This window comes from Cornus florida, unplaced genomic scaffold (genome assembly GCF_030987335.1).
Source record: "Cornus florida cultivar Cherokee Brave unplaced genomic scaffold, ASM3098733v1 CherokeeBrave_3.0.0_Hap2_Chr01, whole genome shotgun sequence".
NCBI classification, from domain to species: Eukaryota; Viridiplantae; Streptophyta; class Magnoliopsida; order Cornales; family Cornaceae; genus Cornus; species Cornus florida.
Genome location: NW_026775571.1, coordinates 99,807,916 through 99,820,578, shown reverse-complemented (window position 1 = coordinate 99,820,578; position 12,663 = coordinate 99,807,916). Strand labels below are relative to the sequence as shown.

Sequence of the window (12,663 nt, the reverse complement as noted above, 5' to 3'; positions counted from 1 at the left end):
AATAATAACTAGATTATTTCAATTTTAAGTAACAGTACTCTTTTTAAAATGAAAAAAGACGGTTTTAGTTTGTGTAGGGAGATTTGGATGAAAGTGACATTTGTGGGAAGTACTCCGTAAATAGATTACCTCCTATAAGTGTCTGCTAGGATATAAGAAGAGTATTGTTAATATTAAATTTATCTAGTAATTATAAAGAATAGTATTTTATTTGAGAAAAAAAAAAAAGTTGACAGTCTTAATTTTTTTCTTTTCTTGATATCTTCATAAGATGAAAATTTGTAAACCAAAATAGATGACTCATTTGTCTTATTTTTTCTTCTCTCTTTATCTCTTATCTATCAAAGGAAGGAAGATTTTTTCTTCTCACCTTATAAATGTAAATTGTCTTTGATTCAAATTTTTAAAAATATTTTCAAGAAATTTAAAACTAAAATTTTATTTTAAAAAATTATAAATGATTGTTATTTGAAAATTGTGTTTTTTTCTGCTAAAAAAGAAAAAGAAAAAAGAAAATTGTGTTTTTTTTAAACTAGTTTTTTAAAAAAACTGTCAACTGGTATTTGTACTGTTTTCAAAATTTTAATCATCTGAAAAAGAAAAAGAAAAAGAAAAAGAAAACAAACAAACCTAATTGTTTTGAAACTCATTGACCATGTGAAAACTTTTATAGCATCTTCCTCTTTAGTTTTTATTTTTTGGGAAGGTCGTATTGGTCCTTAGATTGTAACTAATTAAACATAGTAATTTGTTTTAGGGTTAAGTGTATAAAACCCTTTTGTAATATAGATTTTGTACACAAATAATCTGTCCTTTTTGAAAATATATATTTTAGTCCATAAAATTCAAAAAATATTCAAATAAGTTCCTCTAACCACTTTTTTGTCAAAATTGTCATTAAATAAATTTTAAAACTCTAATTTACCCTTCTCTTCCTATTATGCCATTTTCTAAGGGACTCTCGGCCGCCACATCACTGCCATAACACTTACTAAAAAACCACCACCACCCCCACATCCAAGGACAATATTTGCCTACTCACCGGTAAGTATGAAAGTTTATACTTACCCTGGTGTGGCGCAAAAATAATGTGACAAGTGTCCCTAAAATATAAAATAATAAAAATAAAAAGAATTGAATGTTAACCGGGTCAACCCAAAAAGATGCAAAGCAAATCCTGATTTAACTTTTTGCCCTTTTTTTCTCTCTCAAGCTAGTCCACTAAAACCCTAATTTGCTAATACCGAAAGTTCTGACTTTTAATCTTTCATAATTTAATGTGTAATCTTTATATATACTTATCAATTGTTTTTACCTAAAGTACACCCAATTACATAAAATTTGGTTTACATGGTTTGATAGATGATTTGTTGATTGTAGGATAGATTGTTATTGTTTATTTCTTGTCTTCTTTTTCTTTTTACAGAAAACAAATATCCATAGTTATTTTTTCCATTTATCATGTAGAGCTTTGTTTGTACCTTGTAATATTATTTTATTTAAGAATTTTAGCTTAAAATGTTTTTTTTCGACAAGATCACCTTCTTATTCACTTTCTGGACAAAAAAAGTAGGGAAAGAGGGAGTTAGATTTAGATCATATTGGATTTAATCCGGATAACCTCTCAAATCTTTTAATTTTTATTATTTTATATTATATGAAACGTGTTCCACTAATTTTGCGCCACATCAAGGTAAGTATAAACTGCCTACTCACCGGTGAGTAGGCAAGTATTGTCCCGCACCGAATACAATAAAAAAAAAAAAAAAATGCTACTGTGAGCTTCACACGCGGCGAGAACAAAGCTTGAGAATAGAAGGTAAGGTAAACAAGTCTTATGTCTAGCTGATTGAAATCATTTGTATGACGGGAGTCACCGTGGACGAAGATGTTTGTAATGATGAAGATGTTGACGTTGATGGTGGAGATGTGGGAGATGATGACTTTGAGGCAGCAATGATGGATTGGTTGGATTAGGTTTTGGGAGCGAAGAGGGACCAAAACAATTATGTAGCCGCGGCAGTGAGAGCACCATAACTGATGCCGAATAGCAAAGCCCCGATGGCGCTGAGGACATTAGTAGAATCCAAACGGCAAGGGACTTTTCTTAATGTCAGCGACTCAGCGTCAGTGTCGGCAGAGGCGCGATCGACAATAATGGTGTCGTATGAGGGGAAATGGGGGAGGTAAAGCTTGGGGTCGAGTTCTCTGACCTCGGTGAAGAAGAAGGTGGAGGAATCGACCATTGGATTGGGAAATTAGGGTTTTGATTCAAGGGGGCGGAGGAGGATGTGGTGGTGGTGAAGAAAATTAGGGTTTTGTAGGGCTGGAAGAAGCGGGCGAGTCTGTATTCCCAAAATTAAGGTTTTATAAAGGTGTAAGAGACGCCATGATAGAGAGAAAAAGTTTGGGAATTGTCTAAAATAGTAATTTTACCTTGCATTATTTTTTTATATTATTTTATTTTACTGATAAGAAGGTATTATAGTATTTTTATGATATTAGGGGGGTATTTATACCAAATTGATAGTATAAGGAGATTTTATACTAGATATATATATATATTTGCACTACATCTATAATATAAGGGGTTTTTTTCGCACTTAACCCTTTGTTTTATTAATTATCTTCATTACTAGTTTGTTATCAATTATAAAAGTATTCTCCAAAATTAATTATTTGTGTTTGGTGTGCAAGAATGGAATGGAATTAAATGAAAATGAAAATGGAATGGAATGGTCATTCTCATTCTATTGTTTGGTTATAAACACGAAATGTGTAAGAATGAAATGATAACAACATTCCGTGGTTAGTTGAACTAATATAAAATTTAGAATGAAATGCATTTCAAATTGAATTCTCTAAAATAACCCTTTACTAACAAATAAATTAAATTAACAATATAACATTATTCTATATATATATATTTTAAAAAATATAGAATAGTGAAAGGCGGTGGTGATAGTAAAAGGCGGCGGTGGTGGCAGTGGGGGAAGGCGATTGTGGTGGTGGTGAAAGTTAGTGGCGGTGGTGGTGGAAGGCGGTGGCAGTGGTGAAAGCCGGTGGCGATATTGGTGGTGGAAGGTCGCAGTGATGTTGGAAGCAGTGGTATAGGTGATAATGATGGAAGCCAGTGGCGGTGGCGGTAGTGTGGTGGTGGAAGGAGATATTAGTGTAGGTGGAGGTGGTATAAAACAATGGAGGTGATAGTGGTGGTGGTGATGGTGGAAAGTAGTGGTAAAAGTCGGTGGCGATGGCGGTGGTGGAAGGCTGTGGTGGTAGTGGTAGTGGAAGTCAATGGAGGTGTTGGAAGGCGGTGGTGGTGGTGGTGGTAATGGAAGTCGATGGTAGTGGCGGTGGTAGAAGGCAGAAGTGGCAGTGGTGACGATGGTGGTGACTTTGAACTTGGAAAATTATCGGGTTATGAAGGTGATTTTTTTAAAAAAATTATTTGGGAATGGAATGGTTATTTCATAGGTTTAGTTGTGAAATTGATTTTCATTATAGGAATAAATTTTCATTCCAATGAAACAATTATTTTACTTTAAATTGCATACCAAATAAATGAATTATTATAATGTGCATTATATTTCATTCATGCATGCCAAACGCATGATTTTGAACGAAAACGATGGAGCAAGGGTAACGAATGGAGTTGGATCTCCTTATACTTAAGTTCACTTTTAAGGATTTATTATTATTTTTTAATATAAATTGGGTAGGATAATACTTAGCTACTCACCGGTGGGTAGCTTCACGCTACTCTCCCCTCATGTATTCCAATAACAATATACCATATCAACTTTAATAACCAAATAATCCACGTTCTCTATATTTTCTCAGATCAACCATTGAATAACTTTTTTTTATTAAAACTGATGTAGTATGTTGTTATTGGAACACCTGAGGGGTGAGTAGGGTAAAACTACTCACTGGTGAGTAATTAAGCATTATCCAATTGAATGTATATGAAATTGAAGAAATTATTATAGGATTTAGAATTTTATTGATCTCAACCAATTACATGCCTTTGATTTTACCCGGGAATGAATTTTACCAACCCTCTCTACAAGGTTTTTACCATGCCGTTATTCGATTCAATAAAGTGTCCACGTTTTTAACGGTCCTGATTTACGCCAATCCATATCAGACACCACTAATAGGCTAATGCCGTAATACACAAAACTAAGAAAGCATTTTGTCTTTAGAGAGAGAGAGTGGAAGAGAAAGATCGAGCGAAAAATTGTCCCTTTTGTCATTCTCCCACGGATCGGACCGCCGAGTCAACACCGATCCACCCCCGCCGTGCAATGGAGGGTGTTGGGTCCCGACACAGCCGGTCCTCCACCCGATACGGACCGGCCACCGTGTTCACCGGTCCGGTCAGAAAGTGGAAGAAGAAATGGGTCCACGTATCACCATCATCCAATAATGCCTCGTCCCACCATCATCACTCTCAAACTACCAACGGTACAACTACTTCTAACGGTAATAACGGTTCTCATCTCTTGCTCTACAAGTGGACCCCCATTACCCAAAGCCAAAACACCAATAACACCAATGCCAATGGTGACAAGAACAACACCAAAAACGACGTCGTTGACGACCATAGTCCCTCCAGTACCACCGAAGAGCCGCCTCGGCGCAAATTCAAATATATCCCAGTATGTATCTATCCCCAGACCTCTCAATTTTTGTTACAATGTGTGTGTGTGTGTGTATATATATATATATATCTGTATTTGTAATAATGATGTGTCATACAAAATGTATTTGTATTTCTTGGTGGTTTTTGGATTCTTTGTGTGGGTATTGAATCAATTTTGATGGAAAAATGTTAAATGATTGACAATGACATAGGGTTTTTGCTTTTCTAATTGAAAATTTGGGACTTTGTGGTCCAGAAAGGTTTGACTTGCCGGAAAGAATTAGATCTTTTCTTTGAAGGCATTATGGTTGTGAATTGGGTGATAGATTAGTTTTATGTTTTTGGAGTTTTGTACATGTTTTTTTTTGGGTTTAGTTAGGTAAATACTCACACACACACCCACTATGGGGCTCAAACTCTTCACATCCCCTTTGAAAGAGGAGAGGTTATACCAGCTGGACTAATAACCGAGGGGTAATTCTTGACATTGTTGAAATTGATAAAGTTGTGAACTTTGTAAACCGTGTTAAAGGAATTTTAGAAATCTTGTTTGCCGTTGCAATGCATACATATTCAATACTTGAGGAGTAATATATTTTCACCACTACTCGTATCCAGTTCTATAGCTTTTTTATTGATGATGAATTCATCTGTTTGTAAAAACCATTTATTTTATACTCCTATTTGTCTAGTTGATTTCATAGCATTTTAAGTTACAAGTTTAGAAAGGTATAGGATTGATGGGTTACAGCTACAATGTGATGACACTGGTAGTGGTTCAACAATTTTTACTAAATTGGTTTGAGGTCTACACCTGGCCATGTTTTTGGTCACTCAGACTTATTAGTCAACAGTTTGGTGAAATGGTGGTGGTGTTATGTTTAATCTACATCAAGTAGTAAAGTTGCATAGGGAACAATTGGACCATATTTATATTTTACACGACCTCAATTACATTTTATGAATGGCGTGGGATTCTTTGACTCCAAAACCTAAAAGGATGAAGATTTGTGGTGAAGATATCTGAATTTAATGTTAATGTTAACATGGAAACAGTGATGTTTGGCTTGGTTAATGTGGCTATAATAATTGAGTATGAGTCTATGGAGCAGTCATTTTGTGCAGAGTAATAACAAATGTCGGATTTATCTCCATTCTCTCCCTTTCAGCACTTCTTCGTAGAATGGGATTAATACTGGATAATTACCTTTTCTATCTGTCTTAACATCCTTGGGAAACCTTAAATTTGTTATAGGTTTTGTCAAAAACAATACGGTATGTTTTTTTTTTTTTTTTTTTCCTAATTGGTACTCACACACACATGCCTCCACCGAGGCTCGAACCCTAACCTCCCTTTGGAAAGCAGGAGCCTGGTACCGTTAGGTCACTGGCCTGTTGGTCAATACGATATGCTTCTCCTCAACGAAGTGAAAGATTTCTATTGTCAACTCCATTTTGCAATCTGGATTTGTACAAATAGTGGCTTTTATCTTTTTGGATAATTGAAATTGAGATAGCTGAATAGTTGAATAATTGCGTTTTACAATTCATTGTTCTACATGCTTTAACAATTTAGTGGTATGAAAGTGAAAATTTGTTAGTATATTTTGTTGAGGGCGTCTTTGTTAATAGATGATCTTGTTGGATGATGGGAATTCAGATTGCTGTGCTGGAAGAACAGAAAAATGAAGATGCAGAGAATGCTGACGATGAAACTAAACCAAGTGATACTGAACCAAATGCAGTGGAGCCAACTTCGAAGAGCGATGGTTCTGATGAAAAACCTGACATAAATGATGTGCCCTTGGAAGAACACCAGGTGACTTAGTAACATATTTCTTATGCTTGTTTTTAACTTTGTCAATAGATTGAGTTCTTGGAGTCCTTTTTTCAAAGGAAAATGCTATTTTTTACTACTAACTTGTACAGAATGTCCGTGTGGATTGATGTGAATGGGCACCCTATTATGGTTAGTGAGATTATAGTGGTCAATTCGCTTTGTTTCTGAAAGTGAACTTTGGGTTGAATTGATATGGATTTTCTGTGGAGGTTAATTTGCTAAGCATGGTGCCATATTCTCTGTGTTTCTTTTCAAATGCGTTAACAGTAGACCCTCCCAGAATGCAATGAGGGACCAAAAATTGATGTTAATTTCTCATGACTTCCAAAATCCAATAAAACTTGACACCATTAACCTTTCTGCTTAAAATTGCATGGCTATTTGTTCAATCTCTAGTATACTTTTGATGCATCTCCTGCAAGCTTTATGTGATTTTTGTTATGTACTTCTAATTCAGGTTCCAAATGATAATCCATTAGTGAGACAAGATCTGAATGAAAGCACTTTGGATTTAAGTTTGGGCTTAGCCCATGATGGTGACCATGATGCTGACTTGAAAACAGATCAGACCAAAGACGGCTAGTTGGAAAGAGTTAATGCAGGTGGTGTTTGGGCATCAATGCTTTTTTTTTTTTCAATAATTTTTTTGACTTATTAGGAAATTAGAAAAATTGGCGATTAAAAAATGTAGTTCTTCCTCCGGGTTCCTGTGATGCCAAGATGAGTAAGCAAAATTTAAGAAGCTTATGCTTGTAACTGGTCTTTATTTGATGCTCGCTCTCCGAGCTGACTGCAATTTGTACTGATTCTATGTACTGAGAGATACAACGAATATTTTTTAACAATTGAATGAAGTGAATTTGTTTCCAGTTTTTATTGGGACACTTTTTTTCTTTTATTATGTTGGATAGATCAGAAGTACAGAGTGAATGGTTTAAGTAATATCATTTAGTTGTTCAATTTACTTTTGGCTGAATGAATTACCATTTAGTTGTTTTGAGTTCTTTTTGTGATGACATTTGCTTTGCATCATGTTTATTTTGCTTGACAATTCTCACCTGCTTGTTGATCATTTCCTAGGGTTTCGTGTTCCATGTCTTCTGTTATTAACAGTATAGTTTTCCTCAATGTGCCCTGTTTTAATTGCTTATTGTCATGCTATTTTGTGGTTTCATTTTTCTGGCTTTTTCTTTCTTTTTTCTTTGTTCATTTACATTTATGCCGAACATGGTTTTGTCATGTATAGTTCTCCTTTTGGAAATGGAAATATGTTGGTTTTAAGAAGTGCATTCAGGTGAGCCCGGTAGAGATGCACAATTCTCTGTTTTTGCTAAGTAATATAAAACAGAATAAAGTTAAATTTCAACGGATGGTACCAATTCATTTTGACATAATGGTGAAGGCCAGCATGATGGAGGGATTGATGTGTGGTTTAACTAACATAATCTAAAAAAATATTATATTTACTTTCAAATAATTTTTCTGAAAAATATTTGGATATGTTGGTTTGGTTTTCTTCCTTTTCTGTACTTTTATTTCTTCGTATGTATAAATGTGAGAAAAGGCTGAATGTGGCTGTGGGAAGTGTTATTGAAACATTATCATTATCTGTAGTTTCTGCTGTATGGAAGTGGACCTAAATTAAATATTGTTAAGAGAAAACAAATTACTATTAAGGTTTGTTTGTACCCGAAAAATTATCTAACTAATTTGATTTCAAATCGAATATTTCTTTTATTTTTCACTATAGTGGCATCATTAGTTATAACATATGTAAAATATAGTGTGCATATGCCTTAACGAGATACTGAGTCTTTGTCTCAAGTGCAAGGACCCTTAAGGAAATTGTGAATGTGTGTATGAGTAACCATTAGTCTAAGATGGACCAGCAGTTGGAAGAAATTTTAGGAGAGCTATGGTGACCTCGGAATCCCTTGGTTCTCTCCATTATTGGCACTCTCTCTCTCTTGAGATTTCCTCAATTTATACTCTGCCTTAATCCATTGGGACCTATACACATTATGTGTAATACCTTTATCAGATACGAGAGTGGGTGAAATGGTGTGTGGCTTCACTGGATTGTTTGAGCAACAACATTGTGATCTAGTCCATTCTGGTCTTCTATTTTGACTTCCGACTTGGATTTTGAGTCTGGTTTTGATTCTCCTACTGCTAGTTAAATCGGTCGTTAATCATGTTGAAGTTTATATGTTGTATTCATGAAATAGGACATCCAAGTGACATTGCGGAAAGAAAATAACAGTACATGCAAGTATCATCCATTTGAAAGTGTGATTACATTTCAAAAACATCTAACTAGATTTGTTGCAAGAAATTTGAATGTGTCCTTGAACAGTTGGATGGGATGCAACAAACCATTGACGAATGTCATGATGCAGCTTGAAGTCCCTCTCTGAGCACATTTGTAAGAAAACTTGCTCAAGATTATTGCCTTTCTTTGCTGATCAGAGTTCCCTTGGGTATCTTCTTTTCTAGAAATTTATTGTATTGTAGTTTTCATATCTATCTGTTCGTACTTATGCATGACGGTTTATCTCATCTATTATCTCCTAAAGCAAATTATGTAACAACATTTTTCATGAATATTTCTAGTAGCCACTGGCGTTTTGTCATCGCGCCAAATTCCTTGTACAATTCACTGAAAGTCTGTTGAGATGCATATTCTTCATGTTCTTGCCAAGCATGTCCAAGGCATATGGTGGACTGCACTGAAAAATTGAATATTTATCACCAGATCTCTGTTTTACTTTAATAATTGTTTTGTCTTCATTGTGCATAGTCTAGTACAATGGAAAATTTCTAGGGCTCCAATATTTAAAGAATATATATATATTTTGTCTTTTCAAAAAGTCACTGATAGCATCTTAAATGGCAATTGACTACTCGAGTATCTCTTGCTGCAAATGGAGAGCATCGGGCTGTTGTTTCTGTTCTGACTTGTGTGGAAAGGAATGGTTGTGGATCTTCTTTGAGTATTATCGGTGTTACTTTTTCTTTTTGGTCTTGCTGTTAGTCTATCTGATTGCTCTCTTTTGTTGCTGGAAAATATTGGAAAAGATTTAAAGGAAATTCGAACCTAAAAGCAAAATATTCCATTCTGTAATATAATATTTAGAGTACATAGCATTTCACATGAACCATATGGTGTCCAGTTATGTTAATAACTTTTAGTAAAAGCTAACACAGACTTTTTTACTTATGACTTTACTATTTTTGAAGTGTCTTATGCAAGTCACAGTTTGCTAGCTTAATTGCTATATACTAGGACCATGTAAGCCTCTCTTATGAGTTATGATATGCTTGGAACTTATTTGAAATACAGAGGTTTGTCATATAAATTGCAGGGGTGTGTCACTGTCTGCTAACGTGTTTAACCATTTTTTCCCCCCATACAAGCCATTTTAATGATCGTTTTCTAATTTTTTTTTGGTGAGATGGATCCTTCTATACTCATGCATACGAGTGTAGATCCGGATTCTCTCTGCACAGGAGCGGATCCTCTTCCTATGAGCGCATCAATACTCATGAATGTTTAGATGGATTTATCGTTGCATAAAAGCGATGTTATTTAAGATGGATTGGCTTCATCATGAGAGGCCATAGAAGCATATTTATTTAATTTTTTAGTTTTGGATTGAAAATGAGGAATTTGTAGCATTGAGCTCAAGGGTTTTAGCATGTTCAAGGGTTTCTCAGAAATTGAAGCTCATCAAGGCTGATAATATCCCTACAGTGTGGAACAGGTGGGAATGCCCAGCCATATAATTCGCTTCTAATGTCTTTGCGATTACTAGGATATCCTTCATTCTATTAAAACGCCTTCGTAACCCAAGCAGTAGGGTTGCTCCCCGTCGTTCTTTGGATCCCGAGCCTTCGCACTCCCCCTCACCACTAACCCCAAAAACATTCTTGCCATGGAAAAAAAGGAAAGTTAAGCAGGGGATGCCTGTCTACATTCCTTTAGTCGGACAATTGGCTTCCTAGTGATGGTACCATTGGTCAAGCCATGGCCCATAGGGGAGAGCTATTGCATGACTCAATTATTAAAGAATGCCATACATTATAGTAGTATATATTAAAAAGGAAAAGTTTTGTATCTTATATCCGATTTGAGAGTTTGTGTTCCATTGCCAGAAAGTATTCATACAAAGTACAACATTACATATATATATATATATATGAAAGTATTCATACAAAGTACAACATTATATATATATATATGAAAGTATTCATACAAAGTACAACATTATATATATACACACAAATATACATACACTACTATAATGTATGGCATTCTATTGATTTTTTTGAATACTATTATCGTAGTATCATTATTTGTGTTGATTTTGTTTTTAGTGGATAATTTCTGGTACAGAAGAATTTATGAGTCCATCTCACGTCAGTGACTCAAATAATTCAAATTGAATAGTAAATGGTTTAGTGTTTACATACTTTTATATATATATATATATATAGTCGATATAATATATAAATTTGGTGTCATTTTGTGGGGACCGCTTCACATTATTTATTTTATATCTACGGTATCAGTTTATATTAACTAGGACAATCGTCAATATCTGACATTTGAAACTTGCTATACCTTTTTTTTTTTTTTTTTTTTTATTTTGTTTTAAATAATTTTTGTTAGGTGTTAGGAGCAAATTGCGATACTTGAGCCATCGTCGTGATTGTGGGTGACAGAATAACCTAACCTTAGGGTTTCTTTGTTCTTAATGAAGGTACCTCTTTATGCATGGACCATAATATTTTGTACGGTTGGAATTAGCCTGACCTAATTTATTAAGGGATGCAAACTCTTTCACTTGAAATTTTGGTTTAAAAATAATTATTTCTATGTGTGTGTGTATATATAATATATATGTTGTCAAGAAACTTATACACTGCTACCTTTGATTATATATTTATAAATAATAATAGTATTATATATACATGACAATGCAATTGAGTAGGAGCTCTCACTTTGAAGACTCTTTTCCAATTGGATTTAATGGAGAGTACTTTATAAAATAATTATGATTAGAGTGCTGCTTTTTTTTTTTTTTTTTTTAAAGAAGATAAAACAACTTGAGTGCAATTGTTTACAAATGAGTGCGAATCATTTTGTCTTTTATAATATAAATAAATAAGCTTAAAAAGAAACAAAGCTTAGATGTTTGGATAATATATTGAAAATAAAATAAAATAATTTAAGTAAAGCGAAGAGAATGAAACGAGAGAATTAAAAGAACAAAATTGAGTAAGGGAAATGCTAACCCTGCACTCCATTTATATATATTTTAAATTACACTTTTATTTAAAAATTAATAGATAAATTAGGGTGACCTTCAGTGAGAATTGGACAAATTATACACAAGTGCTTTTGCCCATGTGCTCAACACTAGCCCCTAGTGTTTCCTTCTCAGCATACCCATTGACCGAATTTTACAAAATAATTTTTTTAACCCTTTTCTTCTATGAAAATCTTGCATTTCTCGTGAATGAAAATTAAGGCATTATTTACTTTTTATACTCAAAATCACCTTTCAAAAATTGATCAACATCTATAATTTGTCCAAACCTAAAACAGAATCAGTGTAAAGTTGAAATTTTAGAATAATCACATTATATTTTATTGGACTTGGATCATTTAAGTTAAATTTTCTCTAAGTTATCCTAAATTGAATTCGTTATAGATTGACATATAACATTTAAAATCTATCTACTACTTGTGTTAAACATCTCTCTCTCCCTCATCTTTTCCATTCTCACGTTGAAAGAATATTTGACACTAAAAAAGAATGTTCTTTCCCCCAATTTTTGGGGTCTAGAAGCTCTGGTTCACTCTCTTTTATACTAGATTCCTGATGTTTAAATTTAATTTCAAAAAACATGAAATTATTATTGCCTACAATTGTTATTTATTCTCTTGTTGAATATAGCTCATTACCTTTCAAGGAATTGAATCACTTGAGAAAAAAAATATACTGCCTATGTCCCTAAATAGAAGTCCATGTTTAGAAATTGGAATTTTTAAGGGGACATGCAATTAATGCATTGTCCTATTTTAAAATTACTAAATTATTCTTTTTAATTTAAATATATATAGTTACAAAGTTTGAAATTTTTTAAAAACATAAATGACAATGATGGA

General features: G+C 33.8%; 1 protein-coding gene across 1 annotated transcript; it reads left to right on the top strand.

The window, feature by feature from the left end:
* The first annotated feature begins 4,201 nt into the window (after positions 1-4,201).
* On the top strand, positions 4,202-7,373 carry LOC132309627 (uncharacterized). Its single transcript, XM_059807946.1, has 3 exons — positions 4,202-4,664; positions 6,309-6,467; positions 6,946-7,373. Exons 1-3 carry the CDS (start codon positions 4,311-4,313, stop codon positions 7,069-7,071), a joined length of 639 nt encoding a protein of 212 aa, XP_059663929.1. The 5' UTR covers positions 4,202-4,310; the 3' UTR covers positions 7,072-7,373.
* Positions 7,374-12,663: the final 5,290 nt, after the last annotated feature.

Coding starts and splice junctions, on each gene's coding strand:
- LOC132309627 (XM_059807946.1), top strand. CDS start 4,311: ATGGAGGGTGTTGGGTCCCGACACAGCCGGTCCTCCACCCGATACGGA. Junction 4,665..6,308: donor GCAAATTCAAATATATCCCA/GTATGTATCTAT, acceptor ATGGGAATTCAG/ATTGCTGTGCTGGAAGAACA. Junction 6,468..6,945: donor TGCCCTTGGAAGAACACCAG/GTGACTTAGTAA, acceptor CTTCTAATTCAG/GTTCCAAATGATAATCCATT.